Source organism: Rattus norvegicus, chromosome 1 (genome assembly GCF_021556685.1).
Source record: "Rattus norvegicus strain SHRSP/BbbUtx chromosome 1, alternate assembly SHRSP_T2T, whole genome shotgun sequence".
In the NCBI taxonomy this organism is placed as follows: domain Eukaryota; kingdom Metazoa; phylum Chordata; class Mammalia; order Rodentia; family Muridae; genus Rattus; species Rattus norvegicus.
The window spans coordinates 15,658,568-15,680,603 of record NC_141534.1 but is presented as its reverse complement, the minus strand read 5'-3'; the positions used below and the strand labels follow the sequence as shown (position 1 = coordinate 15,680,603).

At 42.0% G+C, this 22,036-nt stretch overlaps 2 protein-coding genes across 2 annotated transcripts in view; one reads left to right on the top strand and one right to left on the bottom strand.

Moving 5' to 3' along the window:
• Il20ra (interleukin 20 receptor subunit alpha) overlaps nt 1–472 on the bottom strand; it is a 42,060-nt gene extending 41,588 nt beyond the window's left edge. The window contains 1 exon segment of the mRNA NM_001107521.1: nt 326–472. Coding sequence (NP_001100991.1) covers nt 326–422 — 97 coding nt within the window. The 5' untranslated portion in view covers nt 423–472.
• LOC134482580 (uncharacterized) overlaps nt 1–22,036 on the top strand; it is a 215,692-nt gene that overhangs the window by 110,374 nt on the left and 83,282 nt on the right. The window lies entirely within an intron of this gene.

Below are 22,036 nucleotides of genomic sequence, written 5' to 3'. Positions count from 1 at the left end.
GTGTGTGTGTGTGTGTGAGAATCAGTTTGGCTTTCTGAATTCCAGCGGTTACCATCTCAGAAAATCAGAGCACATACATATCAGCATTACCAGAAGAATGAGATGTAGCTGATCCCTTTGGGGCTGATTTGGCTTTTCCAAACTTTGATCCAAGCTCCCACAGCTAGTAGGATTCTTACACCTGTCAATATTTTTAGTGCGAGCCGCCCCTCACCATCAACATCATTGGTCTCAAGGCACAAGCTTTGAGCCACTCAGGAGGGCTACTACCCTGTACCCCAGCTCTGATCCAGCAAGCTGGAGACCGGCGCCGGTCCTCTCCTACCTGCGCGTCCCGAAGCTGCCAGCAGCAGAAGCAGCGTGGGCAGCAGCGGCGGCCGCGGGGCCAGGCGGCCGGGCGCCGGGGTCTCAGGAGTGTGCATGGGCAGTCAGCTCGGGTCACATCTCGGGGGAACGCCGCGTAGCCTCCCCAGGGCTCCTCTCCAACCGCCGTACCCCGGGCAATGGAGCCCAGAGACCGCTGCGCACGCCCAGTTTTCCCCGCAGGGTGTCCGCAGGAGGGCGGCTGTCTGGGTTTCAGTTCCAAGTCCACAGCCTTCAAAGGGTGAGGCAGGTCAGCGCGGGTAAGGGCTCACCCCAGCACAGCCAAGTCTTATCAGTCACTTGAAATGTCATCCCGGAAGAAGCTGGAAGGGTGAAATAGGTGCATATTTCTCAGTGTACTGTTGGGCATACTGCCTTACCTTGGTCGGGATTTCCTCCCCACACCCGGGTGCCAGGTGTCTGCGTTCTCCGGAAGAGCAGAGACAACCTCAAAACACAACAGAGGGCCCGAAGTCTCCCCAGACTGCCCCCCAACTAAGAGAGAAAGGAAGGGACAAGCTTGGGAATACTGTGATCTGAGATCTGCAAGCCGATCTCAGGGTTCCTCCTTTCTAGGTAGTTGTAAATATTAAGCATAAGGTGGAAATAAACACATTAACCATTTACTTCAGGCATGTTCTCTCTTTCCTCCATAGACTCCCGTTGCACAAGCACAAAGAGAAATGACCATAAAATTGGATCAACAGACACCAGGAAGAAAGGAGTCTCGATAACTAAAACAAAACAAAACAAAACAAAACAAACAAGCAAACCCCTTGTGTGGTGGAGGCAGCGAGAGAGGCAGCGATTTTCAGACCGTCTTACATTCCTGTTTTCTTTTGTCTCAAGAGTCGTAGGAGTTGGGTATGAAGGCCTCGGGAGAGTTAAAGTGGGTACTGATTGCACCTCTGGTTTGCACAGGAAGGAGGCACTAGATGAGGAGGGACAGGACCTGTTTGCAGCTTACTTGCTGTTCTCTTAGTAATTCTCTTCAGGTCTTTTCCTGGGCAGACACATCTTAGTTCTAGCAGCCGTTGGTCCTAGTTTCCAACTTCTTCGTGTACTCGAAGGATTTGCTTCATTGGCCAGACCCAATTCTCATGGGTCGGAATCTCCATTTGGTGAAATTCCTTTACCTTCTATGTAGCCATGTCTTCCTTTGTTTCTTCAGCCCTAAGAGTGAAAATTGCAATCCGTAGCTAATAGTTTCAACCTTTGACTTCTTTTTCAGTGGTCAGTTCTCTGACATCTGCCTGTTATGATAACTTTTATGTTTCTTGCCTTCCCTGCACAAACTGGCCTCATACTGATTCATGTGTAATTCCTGAAAACTATAAAAGACTGTATACTAACAATATATCCTTTTTGTATCAATGTTAGGACTTGTTTAAATATGCATTTCTGTTTAAATATGACTCATCCACAGCCTTAAAGGGGCTAGATCAGGCAGACATAAACCTTGCCCTCTCAAGGTAAACACTGATGTTTCTTGGGCTGAAGCCTGTTCTCTTAGGCTAGAGATTGGGAGACGGACAGACCCTGCATTCTCTGGTGTTCTTCCTGGGTGGCCAATCCAAGGTTCACTTGTAAAGGACTGATCTCCCCACAGCAACAGACTTCTTATGTCCTCAGGAAGGCTGAGTGTAGCCCTCAGACTTACTAGGTTCAAGCTCGGTGAGTTTCCCATGCGTTGGAGAGGAGAGTTTCATATCTTGTTTTACGCCTGTCAGTCAGAGCTCACCTCAGAGTGCTTCTTCAGCGTCTCTTAGTATTTTTGTGGTGTTTGCCCTTTGTACCTCTACATTCTAACTTCCAAGCATGTCTGTTAATCCCTGGGAAGTTGTCCTTCCCAGGCTAACTGAACGCCAGTGTGTCCTCCAAAGTTCTGAGACCTAACACAGTCAAATAGATATTTTCTTCAACTTGTTCACATTACAACAACTTTGTCGCCATTTATCACAGTGAAATCTTAGTGTGCCAGACTAATGGTCTAAGAGTTTTGTTTTGTTTTCTGTAAAACACACAGAAAGACCTGCATGAACTTGTTAGCATCACACAAGTTAGTTCCAAGCACTGACACACACACACATACACACACACACACACACACACAAACACACCAACAAAATACACATTTTCCTATTCCATTTTAAGTCCTAAATAGTGTCTAGCCATGCTTAGCTTTGTTGACTTGACACAAATTGGGAAGAGAGTCTCAATCGGGAATTGTCTACATGTGGGCATATCTGTATGTGTCTTAAGTTAATCAATGTAGAAGACCCAACCCACTATGGGCAACCCCATTCCCTAGGCAGGAGGTTCAGCCCTGTGTAAGAGTAGAGAAGTTGAGCTGATACAAGCAAGCAAGCAAACAAATACACATTCTTTTCTGTCCTCTTTCTATTGTAGATGTGGTGTAACTTGCTAATAAATGTTTCTACCTTGACTTTCCTATGGTGATGGACCTTATCTTTGAATTATAGGCTGAAATAATTCTCACCCCGAAGCTGCTTTTTACCAGGGTGTTTTATCACAGCAACCAAAGTGAAACTGGTGTCCCAGGTATGGTATATAATGTTGAAGTTAGTGATCGCTTCATTTGAGCCAGATACTCCACTAAGGATTTGACATGTGCTGACACCTTTAACGCCAAGCATCCTAAAGCCTATGAAATGCAAGTTTCAAAGAGAGTGGACAGGTTTGAACAGGTTTCTTCCTTAAGACCAATAGGAGTGGAACTGGAGATCTGCTCACTCTAATTTCCAAGTCAGTGTCCTTATCACTGTTCTTCTGTGCCTCTCACATTTAAGAAAATGAGGCGGACAACCTTGAAGTTTGAACTCTGTAGATGAACAAGTCAAACGAAATGCACGTAGTTGTTAAGTTACAGTTCTAGACTGTAAACTGCATAGTCAATGGGAGAAAAATTCTCATTCCTGAGAATCAAGGAGAGTCAGAGGCAGGTCTGTATGAATGTGACTCCTTTTAAAGTCAGCCTGAGTGGGTAGTAGTTACAGGAGAAACTTGGTGAGACAGACTTATTTGTAACAGGTTGAGAGTGGCGTACAAATGCAGAAAGGAGAGTCAGGGAAGTGGTCACTAAACATCCAGGCCATATGTGGATCCCAAGGTCTTTTCTGTGTCCTGTCATTTATTCTGTGTGGAATTTAGAGAGTCCTAGCAATGCTTTTGCCTTATACCATCAGCTTAAATACAAACTTTATTATCTACTATCTAAAATCCTATAAAATCCTGTCCCTCCAACTCTTCCACAAAGCCATTTTACTTCACATTTCTTTTGGGAAATAGGCAAGGCTTTTTTTTTTTTTTAAAAAAAGTATAATTCTTGGAACTGCTCAGAGGCCAAGTACTTGATTAGCTTTTACAAGGCCTTGTGCTCATTCCCAGCCCTGAAAGAGATTGGTAACTTGAAGCATATTACACAAAGAGAAAAATGAGCAAAGCAGACGTAGCTCTCTGAATCCTCACAAAGTGACTGTGCTGGTAAGCGCCAGGCAAGGCCAAGGAACCCTTCTGTTTTTGCTGATACTGTTTCTAGTTTGGGTCTTTGAGACATTGTATCCTTCTGAGCGTTCTGGCATATTCCATGTGCACTTTGTATTTGCATGTGTATGTTCGTCCTCTATAGAATTAAGGGTCCCATTTTATGGCCTTGAGGTTAGACGCAATTTTATCTTAAATAATTGGTGCCAAACTGGGTTTCCAAAGACAAGTAATGTTTCCACACCAGATACCCAGTTAACGATTCTCATCTTAGAATAATTCAGCGGATTCTCTCACCTCTGGCTTCTTTCACTTAACTTTACACTTACAAATGTGTGGTGGTTTGAATAAAAATGGCCCCATAGGTCCATAGGGAGTGGTACTATTGGGAGGCGTGGCCTTGTTGGAGTGGGTGTGGCCTTATTGGAGGAAGGGCGTCATTGGAGGTGGGCTTTGAGGCTATCAGCTTCTTCTCCAGCACCAAGTCTGCCTGAATTCCACCATGCTCCCGACCACGAGGATAATGGACTAAGCTTCTGAACGGTAAGCCAGCCCCAATGAAACGTTTTCCTTTATAAGAGTTGCTGTAGCTATGTCTCTTTACAATAATAATAACCCAATGAAGACAAAATGGTATTCATGTTGGGTCTGGAGAGATGTCTCTCTAGCTAAGAACACTTGCTGCTGCTGCTTCTCTTCGGTTTGGTCCCCCGCACCAGCATGGAACGAACATGGCAGCTCACTGTTGCCTCGGATCCTAGGGATTCTGGCCCCCTCTGGTCTTCATGGGCACCAGGCAAGCATCTGGCGCGATACAAACAGCAGGTGTGCATTCACATGCATACAATGAAAGTAAGTAAATCTGTAAAAATCTATTTTTAGAAGTTGTCCTTGTTGCACTTATAGCCTTAGAAGGATCCATTTTATGACCATTCCTCAGTTTTCACACCCGTTCTGTTTTTGCTGATACTGTTTCTAGTTTGGGTCTTTGAGACAATGTATCCTTCTGAGTGTTTTTGCATATTCCATGTGCACATGTCTGAGTATGCTCATCCTCTATAGAATTAAGGATCCAATATTATGGCCATGAGGTTAGATGCAATTTTACCTTAAATAATTGGTGCCAAACTGGGTTTCCAAAGACATTGTATCGGTTTGCATTCTCATCAGCTATGGAAGACAGTTCATGCACATCTTGGCCTGAATGTCCCGTTTACTCCATCACTGTGGCTCTCTCAGAGGGCAGGCAATGGTGGACGCTGTGGGTTTCCTTTACATTTTTTTCAGGTGATGAATGACACTGAGAATTTTTTTTTAAAGTTTTATTTTTAACAATATCATACTTGTATTCAATGTATTGTGATTGTGTTCTCCCTGCATTACCAGCTTTTATTCCCCCTTTCCCACTAACCTCTTTCTTTTTCCTAAGAGTACCCCCTCCTCCTTTCACGTCAGTCTGTGTGTCTAGGTTGCATGCAGGTGTTCACAGCTGCTGTGTGTTTGTGACTCTAATGGCCACGTGGTGGTGTCAAGCAGGTAGCATTTTATAGCATTCTTTTTTTTGTTGTTGTTGTTCTTTTTTTTCGGAGCTGGGGACCGAACCCAGGGCCTTGCGCTTCCTAGGTAAGCGCTCTACCACTGAGCTAAATCCCCAGCCCCAGCATTCTTTTTTTTTAATTTTTTTTTTTTTGGTAGGGTAACAACAGACAGATAGTGACATGCAAGGAGTGTAATTTATTATTGCAAGACATTGAAACCTTCACATTGGGCAGGGAATGTCAGTTCATCCATCAGAATAACTGGAAAATAGGTAAAAACATTTCTGGCCACTCTTGCAAATCACAGTGCAATGAAACATTTGTCAGTGTTTCTGATATTCCATATCTGTCTCCATAGCTCATCTGGTCTACACATCTCTTTACTTCCAGTTTTGCTTCAAAAAGCCTCTAGAGGCATCTCAGATCTCTTAAGTTCTTTCCACAGTTCCCGTCTCAATAAATTCCCATTGCTGGATATTGCCATGCACGCCCCGAACTACCAAATTCCTGTGGCTGGCTGGGATGTACCCTTGCACACCATGCTCTGGAACCGAGTTGAGTCACCTCATGAAGGAAACCACCACATAGTCTTAGTTTAGAACCAACCGGTAACATAATCACTGGGCGCAGATCTAGCATCCTAACTTTACAAACTATTCTATGTTAGAAAACCTCCAATGGCGGCAGGATCCACCACTTGAAACAGCAGCCTCTGGCTTCCTATATTCTGTCTCATAGCATTCTTTTCTAACCTTTGGCTCACACAGTCTTTCCATCCCCCTTTCTGCCATGTTCCCCGTGTCTAGCGTGTGTCACACAGATGTCATGTTGAGGGCTGTGAGTCTCTGCTTTGGCTCATTGACAGAAGAGGTTTCTCTGACTGGGGCTGACAATTGCATTAGGTCAGGGATACAATGGCAAGTATTTAAAAAAGTAATTTAACTTTGTATCCATTTTATGAAACATCAACAGTACATTGCTCCCGTGGGAACTGCACCCTCTCTAACTATAGGATTTTGACCAGAATTACGTTATCAAGCATGTGGAACAGTGTGGGATGATGTCACAGGTGAGGCAGGTACAGGATAGAAGGAGGCCTGTCATTGGACGAGAAGGAAGGATGGGTGGGAGAAAAGTGTGAAGGAAGAGGAGGAGACGGGAATGGAAAGGAGGAAGAGACAGGAGGGAGAGAAAGAGAAGCCGTGGCAGGACAATATGGCAGGTGACGTTAAGATTCCACTCTGTATATTTACAGGTTGTTATTAATGTTCTTAAGGGGTGGCTGGTACTGGGCTTTGTATGTTTAGGTGGGCAATTATATCTCATCAATTGGGTGTAAGGTTATCGTGTTGTGTGTTCTTTCATGTATAGATTTAAGTGTAAGGGAGTGTGGGGCAGCTGGTCTGGGCTGCCATGGAATTGGAATGTGTGCTTCTGGCAAGATATCCAGCAAATATCTTGGGGCACCTTGATGCCGTATCAAGTGGGGATAAAAGACAAATACTTTTTTTATTTTTTATATTTTTACATCAATAGATGGCGAACCAACGTGATGGGCAAGGATTCACTAATTATCCTAAGAATTGAGAGAAAGTTTTTATTTTCTAAGTAAGAGGAGGCCAGCACCATGTTAAGTCATGTAATAACTCAAGGGCGGGAATTTAACAAAGAAACAGGAAAGTAGCTTGGACTGGCAGGCTGTAGGTCTGCCAGTGATAAGTAATGGCAGCTCAGAGAGTCAGAGATTAAAAGCTGCTTTTTAAAGAAGGTTGTTTAGAAAGTCTTTCAGGATACTCATATTCCTTCTAATGCAGGCTCCACGGGAATTTTGGGTTGAAATCCTAGTTAGACAAGGTACTTCTTAATGACAGGTATTATTAAAAGGTGACTAAGTTTGTTTTAGAAAGATGAGAGTAAAGAGATTACTTGAATCATGTGGGGATTTTCATCCACAGCTCAAAACTTAGATAGGGAAAAATTAGTCACTGACTCCGAGTAGAGAGTTGTGATGAATGTCTGTAACACCAGAGTTAATTTAGGCATATATCATAGAAGTTGTTAAGCTTAAATAAAAATCTGTGGCTCCAGGTAGAGAACTTAACAGATTGATATATTTTGGGCTAAAGTCCTGGTTTGGTATGTTGCTTATTGATATTGGAATTGATGGAAGGTATTTGGTTTGTTTTATGAATTACCCCGCTAAAGGCCATATGGCTCGTTAATGCCAACTAGAGAGGGTTTGTGGTTATTTTTGATATTTACCACAACAAGAAGCTCAGATTCTCTTAACGTGGACTCCATGGGAATTTTGGGTTCATTTCCTGATATCACAGAGTACAAAAGCCTATCAGGCTCATTGTTTAGCTTACTTCCTTTTTTAAAAATTGCTTAATCTTCATAATGGGTGTGACTGAGTTTTATGGTTACATTATTACTCTGGGAAAGAGTGCAAAATACAAGCTTTTCTGGTTATAGACTAAGGAACACAGTATTTTGGGCAAAAGATTTTGTCTTTGTGTTTTAAAAAAGTGTGATTAGGCTCTGGAAACCTCACAGAGTCATACTGATCAGATTTGATAGAGGTAGATCGCCTGAAAAAATTGATTCAGAAGAATCAAAGAAAAAGATATCTTGATTCTAAACTTTTGTCTTGAGAGTTGTATTTTGCAGAGTGTGCCTACTTGGATTCCTGGTCTCAAGGACTTTCAGCTGAGTCCAGTCAGGACACATCCGGCTACAGCATTTGCTTCATTCTTCCTACCCCCTACCCCTAAGGATTTCTCAACACCCATGTACAGCTTGAAGAAGTTATGGAGGAGTTGTTGCCCCAATTCCCTGGACTTTTGGGGGGCTGAAAGTGGTTATTCTAAAGTTGTTTCTATGAGGAATTTAGAAATGGTTGTAACTTAACAGGTAGGAATTAGCTAGATTGAGTTGTACAGTCACAATCTCATTTGGTAACAAAGATAAAATCATACCTTTGCTTTGATATAGAATTTATTTGACAAAGTTTAAAAGTACAAGGTTTAGAGTCAGTCCTTCTATTGATGTCATTACAAACTTCTGAGTTGATTACACATGTGAGTTAAGGGCCAAATAGCAAATTCATGGCTCTGACTTTGTGAGAGAACTTTCAAGATATTCTTAAGATATAAAGACAACAGTCCAGATTGTCTTATATAGATGGTTTTCAAAAACGTCAGAAATCCACAAAATTTGAGATTTAAAGTTATTTACCTTTTGTTGAGACATATCTGCTCCTAACAGTTCCCCTTTGGTGGATTTAATGAAGATTGAACATCTTTACCTCCAGGTGAGGCAATACTTTGTGGCTAGGCAGCCACTGGACAAAACTGCCTGTTTCATCTGCAGACTAATACTGTCTAGAAAAGGACAAATTAGGCATAATAGTTGACTGATAAGTTCTGTCAAGACAGGGTGATCAGCCCTTCAAAATCTGCATTTCAAGAGTCTGTCAGTTGATTTTGGGCCAGAAGACTGAAGACTTGTGTTTACATGTTGCTAACAGGGGACTGTGCTAGTGGAGATTTGTCTCTACAACTTCTCCGTTCTGGAAGCCATGTTGGGCTTCCTATGTGTATAGATATTTGGTCATTCTCAGATTTCTGATGGGGTGAAGACTGATTGATTTTAGTCTCATAGCCTATCAGGCTGTTTAACTCTGAAAATACATATTTTATTGGATAGTTATCAGATAGTATACCAGCTAGCCAAGATATAATATAGATTTTAAGCCTTTCTTAAGCTGGAATGGATAACTAAATGTTCTGTTTAACTGATAGAGTGTTGGACTGGGTGTTAGGTATATTTTATGCTTGTAATAACAAAATGATAATAGTTGTGCTCAGCTTATATTTGAGAGAAAAAAAAATTTTTAAATTAGACAAAAAGGGTGAAATGTGGGATGATGTCACAGGTGAGGCAGGTACAAGATAGAATGAGGCCTGTCATTGGACGAGAAGGAAGGATGGGTGGGAGAAAAGTGTGAAGGAAGAGGAGGAGACAGGAGGGAGAGAAAGAAGCCGTGGCAGGACAGTATGGCAGGTGACGTTAAGATTCCGCTCTGTGTATTTACAGGTTGTTATTAATGTTCTTAAGGGATGGATGGTACTGGGCTTTGTATATTTAGGTGGGCAATTATATCTTATCAATTGGATCTAAGGTTATTGTGTTGTGTGTTCTTTCACGTGTAGATTTAAGTGTAATGGAGTGTGGGGCGGGTAGTCTGGGCTGCCACAGAATTGGAATGTGTGCCTCTGGCAAGATATCCAGCAGATATCTTTAGGGCACTGCGGTGCGGGATCTAGTGGGGATACAAGACAAATACTTTTTTTATTTTTTATATTTTTACAACAACAGAACAGAGCTCAAGTTCAGATTAGAATTGGCTGGTTACCCCTGGAACCAAAATGTCCCCTACTGCAGCAATGAGTGTACCTTTCACGGCAGAATAGTATTGGAGCACAGAGGGACCACAGCTGAGCGATCGATGTTTTCTTATCCCCATCAACAACCTACATAGAACCTCCTGGCACTCCAAACACCAGCCAAAGGGGAGGAAGCCTCCAGTACAGTTCCTTCTTGGTTTCACAGAGAAACACATTCATCCAAAGTGAGTAGTGTCATCTGCAATAGGGTCTCACTATCTAGTTCTAACGGGACATTAACGGGGGCTATCTGATGTCGGAGTAAGCGTGTTAGCCATTTAAATCGTGAAGTCAAGTGCTGAGTGCCATCTCCAACAGATCCCCAGGACACAAAACTCTGTATCAGTGAGAGAATTTTCAGGGATGCTTAACTGAAGAAGGAAACAGGGAGGCATTGTCCGATGAGGTAGGGTCCCAACTGAGTGAGAAAAGAGACAGTAAACAGCACTCAGGCACAGTGTGAATGGCTGCCTCAAGCTTCTGCTGCTATAAGCTCCTCGCCATGATGGAGTGGTACCCTCAAACAACTGTAGCTAAAATAGACCTCTCCGACTACACATTATTTCTGTTGGGTATTTTGCCACAAGGATGTGAGAAAGTGATGATCACATGGAATTACTTTTTCATCAAGGATTTTCTTTTTCAGATCGATTGTCTTGCTATATTTCTATTTATTGTATGTGTGGATGTGGGGATGGGGAGTGTATGTTTGTGCTGATGCATGTGTGTTTCAAGTGTAGATAGTCTCCTGAATGGAGAAGGCAGACACAAAAGAACACAGACCGCAGTAGGGTCCTTCCTGCTAACAGGAAAGTCAAAAACAGCACATTAAATGATAAAACAAGGGAAAGTAGTGAGTTCCAGTGAGGTGGGGCTGTTGAGAGCTTCTGAGGTTCTGGAAACAGCCTGTATTTTATTTAAGGTTGGTATCACTTTTGTGTGTGTATCAAAATAAGATGAAATCAATGTCCTTTATGTATATTATCTATCTTACATATTAATTTAAAATTAAGAAAAAACTGTTGCGAGTAATTTAAAAAAAAGCAACTCACACCTGGTTCGGCTAGGCTCTGGGACCAGCAGCCGCCTGCCTGTTAGCCAACACCTCCCACAAATGCTCGCTTTGCCTCTTCAGAGCTCAAACTTCAGAGTTCACCCTCCAGCTCAAACTCCACTGTGATTATCTCTCTCCTGGAGGTCCATGTTTTGCCCTGTCCTCCCATTTATCTCTCCCCTGGAGGTCCATGTTTTGCCCTATCATCCCATTCCAAAGCCTCGTCAAACTGCACTGGCTGTGTTCTTTCTCTCCTGCCCACCTGAGTCCCTGCGGAAAACACCTGCCAGTTCTTACTCGTTACCAGCCAGATAGCAATGCAACGGCTAGGCGAAGAATATCCTGCCCCGTCTTCCTTGGCTTCCACGGACTGCGGGAGCCACAAACTATCAGTGCCCCGAGAAACCTCAAGTCTGCAACTGCCTGGTCCACCACTCAATCTCCCTGTCCTTCTCTTCCTGTTGTGCCCTGCCTGGAAATCCCGCCTCCCTATCTTCACTGCGCAATTAGCTTCTGCTGTCTTTATTAGCCAATCAACAATTAGGGTAACTGCCCTACCAAAAAAATTTGCTTCAGCTGGTTCATTTGTAGGAACTGATAATCGATCAGATTAACAGGAAACCATAAAGAGTAAAAAAATAACTAAAGTACTTAAATCTTTAAGTACTTAATGTAAAGGGGATTGTTCTGTTGGCAAAAAGATGAAGCATTGTATATTAATAAAATAATAGAAAGGTAGATTAATAGTGCAGAACATTGCCCATAAACAAACCCATTCATTAATTAAGATGTCTTGAAGAAACCTTCTTTAATGGGAACACATTATTCCTGGGAGGATTAATTGAATTTCTAAAGAACTTGTTCCTGTTAAAGAAGGTTTCTTTCCCTCTCTCAGAAGGTCCTCCTTCTGATGGCTAACTGGGCAGTGTGTAGCTTCTAGGATTCTCTCCATGTTTGCTTATCATTGTACCGACGACAATACATGGTAGGCTGATGATCCAGGGAAACTAATACATGTGATACATGTCTACTAACATGTATACATGGGATGAATACATGTACATGAAAACGGAAAGTTCTGGATTTGTATTATTGGTCTATGTGTGTACTGTTGCACCCCTTTTGTTTTAAAGAATCCTCTTCCTTGTCCGTAGCACTGGGGATCAAACCTAGGGACTCTAATACTGAGCGACACAGTGGCTGCCTTTTGTCCTTGTCGTCCGCATCTTGTATATAGAAAAGGTGGGAGGGCCATACAATGTTTCTCGCTTGACTTACAATGTTAATTCTAATTTTAGTTAAAGAAAAAGATAAAAGCTGTGTGAGGAGACAGGAAGGTAAATGGTGGCCAGTCTCTGTAGTAGGAATTCAGATTCAAAGTAATCCAGAGTAGAGGGACGGCCCTCAGCCATTGTTGATAGCAATTTACTATGATGAGCAAATGGGAATGAGAGGGGCAGAGCAAAACCCAGCAACTCTCCCTGAGTACATTTAACAGAACAAGACAGACATCTGATCCTTCTCTCTTCGATAGGTAAGGGCATTTTACATATCACACACACACACACACACACACACACACACACATACACACACACACACATACACACACACACACACACACTCTTCACATTCATTGTGTACTGTTTTTACTTAAGTATTTTACTTTTTTAATTGTATGAGTATGAGTGCTTTACCTGCATGTATGTGTGTGTATATCATGCATACGCACTGACCTCAGAGATCAGAAAATGACATCAGATTCCCGACAACTGGCGCTACAGACAGTTGTGAGCAATTGTGTAGCTGTTGTGAACTGAGCCTAGGTTGTCTGGAAGAGCAGAAGCGCTCTTAACTTCTGAGCCATTTCGTCAGTCCAGGGAATTGGTCTTTAGTAATGGGAAGGGGTGAGAGGCGCCTATTTTCTTTCTCTTTTCTTTCATCTTATGTGCAGGAAAGTCTTCATCTCCTAAAGGCACAGCGGGCTTAGTTTCACAGCCAGATACAGAACATTCTAGCTTTCCAGGATACTCCTTCTGGGTCCTTTCTCCTTCTGTCCTAAGGAAACCACTATTCCAACTACAGACTCATTATAAACATAACAATATATCAACTGGTATCCTTGCAGAAGTTGACAAGTTAATCTTGTCATTTTATATAAAAATTTAAGTAACTCAGAATAGCCAAACCATTTTAAAAATGAAAATCAAAGGAAACATATTTCCTAATTTCAAAACTTACTAAAAAGTGAAGGTAGTCAAGACAGTGCTGGATTGCATAACGTACACATGAGGGTCTACTAATAGCTATTAAATGTCCTCCACTTTCAATAATGATGGGGATTCAATATCCCCATCATTAAAACCAGAGTCCTTTCAACAAATGGTGTGGGACCACTGGAAACCCAGTCGTCAAGGGATGAAGCTTACTCTGCCTTAGTACATATATTAACACTCAACCACAATGGGTCTGAGGCTGAATGTGAACACTGAGATAAAACTTGGATAAGGAACATGGTCAGTCTCACAGTTTTGCATTTGAGAATGGTTTCAGAGTATAAACAACAGAGGGAAGGATGAACAAACTATACATTATCAAATTAAAAGCATCTTTTTTTCTTCAGAGCACAACATCGGAGTGGTGAGGAGACACCAAGTGAATGGGAGAAAATATTTGGAAACTGTTTCTAGCAAGGGGTTTGTATCAAAAATTTAGCTAACGCTTATAGCTTAATAAGACAAATCAATAAGAATGTCACAGGGTTCAAGGACAGTTTACAAATAAGGAAGATGGGGAAAAGGCATATGAGAAGACTCTTAATATCTTTAGTCCTCAGGAGGATGGTATTCAAATATGAGATATCACTTCAACAGATAGTGAAAAAGACACATATTAATACATTGTTGTAAGGATTTAGAGAAATCACATCTCCTACGTGTTACTGTGGAATATATAAAATGGTGTGAACTCTTTGGAAAAGAGTCGTTCGTTCTTCAAATGTCTAAACAAAGTTAAAAATGCTATGATCCAGAAATCCCAATGCTAGGAATATGATAAAGTGAAACAAAGCAAATGTCTATGTAAGTACTTGTACCAAGATATTTGTAGGGGGATTAGACATAAATAGCTCAAGTTTGGGGATAACCCACGTTACTACCAAGTGACAAATGGACAAACAGAATGCTGCATACCTGTGTGACAGAACATCACTTGGGAGTGGGTGATCCTTAAAGATCTGCTAAGTGAGAGAAGCAATCACAAAGGGTACACACTGCATGGCTCCACTCACATAAATTGCCCACAATAGGACCATTTATAGGATCGGAAAACAGCTTGTCGGATCTTGAGTCAGCGGAGGGAGGCTGAGAATCAGGCATGGCTAATGGGCACAGAGTTACAGAGTTTCCTTCTGGTGTGAGGAAAATGTTCCTGGATTGACTGTGGTTGTTGCTCAAGGAGGCTGAAAACCACTCAGTCGTGCATAGCCTGCGAATGATATAAAATGACCTCCGAAAACATTATGCTGAGAAAAAACAGTTTATCATCCATTACAAACAATCAAGGTTTTCCCTCTAAAATAAAAATTTCTTGACATTAGGAAAAAAAAAACTTTTTTTTTTTGTACTTCAGTACAAACGCAAAGGAGAAAATACAGATAATTACCTTAATAGATGAGAAGGGCAGAGGTGTTATGAATTTGGAATGGATGGAGACTTCTCTGACCTGATATTTAGGTTCTTTTTTTTTTACAAATTGGATTTCTTAAAATGTTTATTTCAAATGTTATTCCCTTTCCCAGTTTCCTGTCCATAATCCCCCTATCCCCTCCCCTCCCCCTTCTTCTATGAGGGTGCTCCCCCACCCATCCACCCACGGCTTCCTGTCTCCCCACCCTGACATTCCCCTACACTGGGGGGGGGGGTGTTCAGCCTTGGTAGGACCAAGGGCTCTCCTCCCTTTGGTACCCAACAAGGCCATCCTCTGCTACATATGCAGCTAGAACCATGAGTCTATCCATGTGTACTCTTTGGGTAGTGGTTTAGTCCCTGGGAGCTCTGGCTGGTTGGCATTGTTGTTCTTATGGGGTTGCAAACCCCTTCAGCTCCTTCAATCCTTTCTCTAACTCCTTCAATGGAGACCCCGGTCTCAGTTCAATGGTTGGCTGCGAGCGTCTGCCTCTGTACTTGTCATGCTCTGGCAGAGTCTCTCAGGAGACAGCTATATCAGGCTCCTGTCAGCAAGCTCTTCTTGGCATCAGCAATAGTGACTGGGTTTGGTGACTGTATGTATATGGGCTGATAATGAGGTTCTTAAAAACAAAAATGCAATAGTAAGTATATAATCAATGATAGATACCGAAATATTTCAGGAAAGCCAGGAACAGAACAGAAGTGTTACCCATCATTCATTCTGAATTCAGGAGAATGCTAGACACTCTGGCCTTTGTGGTAAGACAAGAAAAAGAAAGAAAGGTAAAAGGATTAGAAATGATAGGGCAGAAATAATGGGGGGCGGTAGATAACCAGGGCAAAGAAAGAACAAAATGCAATATAGATTGTGATATATGGCACAGATGCATGAAAATATCACAGTGTAGCCCATCGTTTTGCTTGCTTGCTAACACCTGCCCCCTCCCAAGAATTAGAAACATGTCCTCACTTGTAGGTGCAATGTCTGTTGTGTACAGTGAAAAAAAATATGCCGGTGTGTCTGCATGTTTCAGATACCAGTGTGAGTGTCTGCAAAGTTTCTAGACGTGAGTTCGATGTTCAGCGAGCTTTTGCACACACATCCTCCACTAATAGATAGCTAGAAACTGTAATGTGCCCTTTCAAACGGCATGAAAGACGCCTAAGGCTGGTGGTACCATATTTCCTGGGAAAATTCCATAGAATGATCTGTGGCTATGGACTGAGGGTTCCGGATCTCCCACAGTTTAGTCATATACTCAATACAATTTTTCAAAATGGGACAAATGTTTTGGCAAAATCTATCAGTGATTCTAAACTTGGAATGTAAATAAGACACTTCTGTGAGGGTCTAGAAATTCTCCCCCGAACCCACACACATATAAAGGCCTATAAATTACCACAAGGGCATGGCGAATAAGACCAGTCAAACAGGACAGTCTCACCTTAACAGCTTTTGATCGCTCACAAGAGGCCATTTTAGTTAGTGGGGAAAGGATCTGCAGTGAATGGCTCTGGAAAAATTAGGTAATTACTTCATTTTACTCTGCAAGTAGAAATTATTTCATAAAGCTTAACAAGTCACTATGGGTTGGATTTTGTCCTCCAAACTCTTATGTTGAAGCCCTAATCTCCTGTCCTTGGAAGTGGTGGGCTGCAGACATAGTTATGTTAGGATGAGATCATGATGGACTGGTATTATGGCCCTAACCTGTGACCTTATAGAGGAGACACTGGGATAGAGACATTGAGTTATGGCTGACCCTGTCTTTAAGCTAAGGACCATTAAAGACTGCTGCTAAATCTTAAGAAAGGAGGAGAGGGACAAGGGACAGATTCTGCAGGCCTCAGGGCATTCTGACTTCTGGCCAGCCTCAAGTACTGTGTCTGTCTGTCAAGCCACAGGTTTGCAGTTGCCATTATAGAAGTCCCAACGAAACACAGCAAGGGCCAAGTGTAAAGGTGAATCCAGGACGATTTGAGGAGAGCATACAGCAGAATGTCTCTAACCTGGGGTCAGACACTGTGTTTAAAACATAAAGACTCAAGAGAAATAAAAGATGGGCAAGCAATCTTTTGGGCAAGCAATGTTTTGACAGTGTTAAAAGTAAGTAATTCTGTTCATGAAAAGACACTTCAAGAGTTTAAGAGATAAACCACCTATTGAAAGAATATGTGCATATCGTTTTATCTTGTATTATGTTAAAAGCATGCTATATACATGTTCTGGATACACACATATACTAGATACTAGGACATGCTGTTCAAATTGACTACAAAGATATTTTCAACAAAGGGTTTTGGTCATTTCTTTTCCTTGCTGAGGTTGAAAACTGTTCTGTATAAGGGAAATAGCTTTTCTAACATCAAAGGCAGCTCTGGGAGGGTTCCTAAATGGTATTGGGTGTCACTTCAGCCACCACAAATCACAGAGAAGGAAGAAAGAATGGAAAGAAAGGAGGGAAAAAAGGAAGGGAGGGAAGAAGGAAAGAAGGGAGGGAGAGGGAAGAAGGGAGGGAAGGAGAGAGAGAGGCAGAGAGAGAGATAGAGAGAGGGAGAGAGGGGGGAGAGAGATATGGAGAGAGAGGGAGAGAGAGATATGGAGGGAGGGAGAGAGGGAGGGAGGGAGAGGGAGAGAGGGAGAGAGGGAGAGAGAGAGACTCTTAACTGTTGGTAGAAATTCAGCTGTTGCAGTATTTGTCAGGCATTTTTTTGAGCCAGTGTTTGTGGGAGAAACAAAACCCTAAAGATCCTTCTATTCTGGTTTGGCAAAACAGAACAAAACATTAATTATCTGCTTTGGTCCAAATCCAGGCATAGCTGGGTTTTCATACAGAGGCCCCACCATTCTCTCATCTAAGAAATTTAAGGACTCACTATCTGAAGAGTCTTGAAAATGGTTGGTTGGCACATAAACCATTTTGGAGATTTGATTTCAAAAGGAGCCTATAATCACCAAAATAACATTGAAGGTGAATAAAATTGGGCAACACACACCAGGGTATCATGGCTTACTACACAAAACGGATTTCATTAAAATTAAAACCTGTCACAATTCTAGAAAAAGATTCATAGGGAAGTCAAGAAAAAAAAAAAAAAAAAAAAAAAAAAAAAAAAAAAAAAAAACAAGGCCCAGAAGAAGATATTGACAATACTCATGAGAATGTGCTTCTCATACAAATAACCTAGAAAAACAGAATCGCCTGATTTAACTTTTCTCTTGCTGTGACAGAACAGTGTAAAGAAGACGACTAGGAAAAGAGTGTGCTTAATTTGGGGCTTCGGTTTCAGAGGGTTGGTGTCCATGATCATTGTGATGAGGAGGATGGTAGCAGGCAGGCAGACACTGCACTGGAGCAGTGGCTGAGAGCCTACATCTTGGCCCACAAGTATGAGGGAGAGAGAGAGAGAGAGAGAGAGAGAGAGAGAGAGAGAGAGAGAGGAGGGGGGGGGAGAGAGACACAGAGAGAGACAGAGAGAGAGACAGAGAGACAGAGAGAGACAGAGAGAGACAGAGAGAGACAGAGACAGAGAGAGACACACAGAGACAGAAAGACGGTCACACACAGAGAGACACACAGAAACAAAGACACACAGAGAGACAGAAACAAAGACAGATACACAGAGAAAGACAGAGACAGTAATACAAAGATATACACATAGAGAGACAGAGACACAGAGAGACAGATGGAGACAGACAGAGAGACAGAGACATAGAGAGACAAACAAACACACACACACACACACACACACACACACACACACACACGGAGAGAGATAGAGAGTGAGTGCTAAATTACCCCCAGTGACAATAGGGGATTTAAACATAGAAGTCTTCGGTAGAATATTGGACAGATGCCTTTCAAAAGAAGACATCAAATTGGAAAGCCGGTCTCTGACGTAAGTTATTGTGGGAATGCAAATCAAAGCACAAAGAGATGAGTACATTCTCATGTTGATGGCGAACACTGCGAAATGTTGTGGGGTATGGGGACTCGTGGAACTCTCAGACATCGCTGGTGGAAGCAGGCCGTTGGCAGCACTGATGTATAAAGTTAACTCCAGCTTCGTGGACAGTCGACCTGAACTGTCGCCCCAAACTCAGAAGAGCCCTGAGAATGGCTTGCCCCTATTTTGCTGTCAACATCCTGAAGTTCTTAAGCTTATCTTCAAACTTGATCTTCAGAAGTAAAAAGCTTACAGGACAGCGGGTCATGGAGGAAGTTGCCCAGTAGACGAGGCGTGAACAGCTGAGGCAGCCGTCATGGTTGGTTCCTGTCCTTGTTCCCAAGCCACATGGGCACAGAGTTCTGTGAGATTCAGAGGGCGTATGGGGTAAGCAGAGCTGAGCTGGGATGGGGAGGTGCTCTGAACACCTTGCTTTCCTTTGTCCAAGAACCTACTGTGAATGCAGAAAGAAGTCTGCCATCCCAGGACACACACACACACACACACACACATACACACACACACACACACACACACACTTAGTCCTTTTTAATACCAATAGATTAAAAATAGAATGTGTAAGCCCACTGGAAATACTTCAAGAACTGGGATTTAAACAATTCTTTACCATCTGTAGAGTATATTTGGGAACAGACTCTATTTACATGTATAAGGTATAGAATATGAATTACATAATTTAAGGATTCCACAAACAGACTAAATATTTTTTTTTCTGGAGCTGAGGACCAAAGTCAAGTGCTCTACCACTGAGCTAAATCCCCAGCCCCCAGACAAAATATTCTTATATCTGCTTCTAAAATTGCCGCTGCACGAAATAAACATAGATGGTAAAATTTAATCTAATATTTAACGACTGCAATTTTTCTTAGAGTGACACTAAATAACAGGTATTTACTATGTACTATATACTGTGTTGGAAGGTGTTGGATCCTCCGGCCCCCTGCTGAAGCCTTGCTAAAGCAAGTGGAAACCTTTTGTTCCTTTGTAGGAATCCCCTGGCCCTGAAGCAAGAGCCTGGGTAGTACACCTGGGCGATAATCAGTTCCTGTCTTTTGTTCCTTTCTTTGTTCCTGAGGGCATAAGCTGTTTTTTCCACTGTGCTTCCTGGAATTTTCCACACAGCGAACTTGGGGTATATATTCGGTGAATCAAGTAAAAGACTTGGCATTCTCTTTTCTTAACACAAATGACCTGAGTCTCTCTCTCTCTCTCTCTCTCTCTCTCTCTCTCTCTCTCTCTCTCTCTCTCTCTCTCTCTCTCTGTGTGTGTGTGTGTGTGTGTGTGTGTGTGTGTGTGTGTGTTTCTTTTTTTTCGGAGCTGGGGACCAAACCCAGGCCCTTGCGCTTGCTACTGTGTGTTTTTCTTAAACCTCGCTGGCCTATGCCCGGCTCTTGGTCAAGTAAAAGACTTGGCATTCTCTTTCCTTAACATGAATGACCTGAGTCTGTGTGTTTTTCTTAAACCTCACAGGCCTACGCTTGGCTGCATGGGCGCTGACAGGAAGGGAGTTCCTGGTCAGTGGAGAAATAATTAATAATTATATCTTATATAGAATTACTTATAGTATTAGTATTACTTTTTCCTTACTTTTGAACAAGTACCCTTGGATTTTCAGTTTACATTGGGACTTACGATTATGTATCTGATTCAGTTTATGAATCAGTAATTTTAACCATAAACATATACTCAATAAAATTGAGTGTTTATTTCTCATCATAAACCATTATAAAATGTTGATAACGGGGGCTGGGGATTTAGCTCAGTGGTAGAGCACTTGCCTAGGAAGCGCAAGGCCCTGGGTTCGGTCCCCAGCTCCGAAAAAAAAGAACCAAAAAAAAAAAAAAGTTGATAACGTATTTTCATAATCGCAAATAAGAAATAACCCCAATGCCTGTGAAATAAGCACATTGTGGCATATTCATGTTGCGGAATATTAAATAGCAGAGAAAAGTAAATTATTACAAAACATAGCAATGTTAGTATATTTCACAGATGGAATATTAAGAAAAACAGTCATATATCACATGTATATATATATACATAATGTACATATATTATATATATATATATGATGTGAGATAATGTTCAGAGAACAGGCTATATAATATACATGACTGAAAAGGGAGAGGAGGGAGCCTGAATGAGACTTCTGAGAAGAGGAAATGTTCTATATCTTGGTCAGGGGTGATAGTTGATCCATTGAAAAAGTTGAACATACTGGACCCTTAATTTATGTGGAATTGTGAAATTTAATATATGTAAGATGTGCATCAATAAGAAAAAAAGAAAACAGGAAGATTTTACCCTCTTCTATAATTAAATACAACTGCATGACGGATGTGGACTGTGCATATGTGCATGCCTGCATGTGCTTATGGGTGTGCATGTGCATGGGGGTGCACATGTGTGTGTGTGCACATGCATGTGCCCTTGCCTGACAAAGAAAGCAGAATCCCGTGCCTGTCTCGCTCCTGTGAAATGTGCTTGGGGTGGGGTGCTGAGGGGAGCCTCAGTCTGCACGTTTAATGTTTGATTATAGTCTCTTTGGTCATTGTAGCAAGTTGCTATGTTACTGGAGCACACAGTGTTACTCTTGAGTTGAACTCCTAATCCAAAGACGACCATCCTTATTGGTCATGCCCCTGCAGTACTTTTTCTTTTACTGAAGGCAGAATTGCAGTTGTTATCAGGTGTAGTTATCAGTTTTCTCTGGGAACCTCATGCTGTACCATGCTTTATTGTCTGAATGGAAGCTCTTCCCTCACCCGACCTTCACCTGATTCTTCGCTGGTCACACACTCAACAGCAGACTTGGTGACCTTACCTTACGCTGCTTTTCTTCTTAGCTCTTGCTGAAGTTTGTTAGCGCATGCGTGCCTGCATGTATGTGCAGCTGTCTCATTACATTGTACCCTGCCTTTCCTAATAAGAATGTAACCTATAATTCAGTAAGTAGTCCTACTTTTTTTTTTTTTTTTTTTTTTTTGGTAAGTGCTCAGTAAACATTTGTTGAATGATAGAACTTAATCGGAAAACTATAGGGAAACATAAGTTTGGGTTCTATAGTTTTAGAAATTTAGTTTTTATTTCAGAACGGTCATTTTTTTTTTATTTTATGCGTATGGGTTTTTATTTTACCCTGCATTTATGTCCTTCCACCATGTGTCCACAGTGTCCAAAGAGGCCAGAAGAGGGCGCCAGATCTCCTCGAACTAGAGTTGTGAACAGAGGCTCGCACCACTTTGGTCTTCTGGAAGATCAGAAAGTGCTCTTAACCGCTGAGCCACCTCTGTAGCTCCATAAAAATTATGTGTACGATTGTTGTATGTGCTTCTGTGTACCATGTGTGTGCCTTGTGCCTTAAAGTATCATAAAAGGGTTTTGAATCCCCCAGAACTGCAGTTGTGAATGAAAGGTCGTGGGCCTTTATGAGGGTGCTTAGTTCCTCTGAGAGAGCAGCAAGCTCTCTTA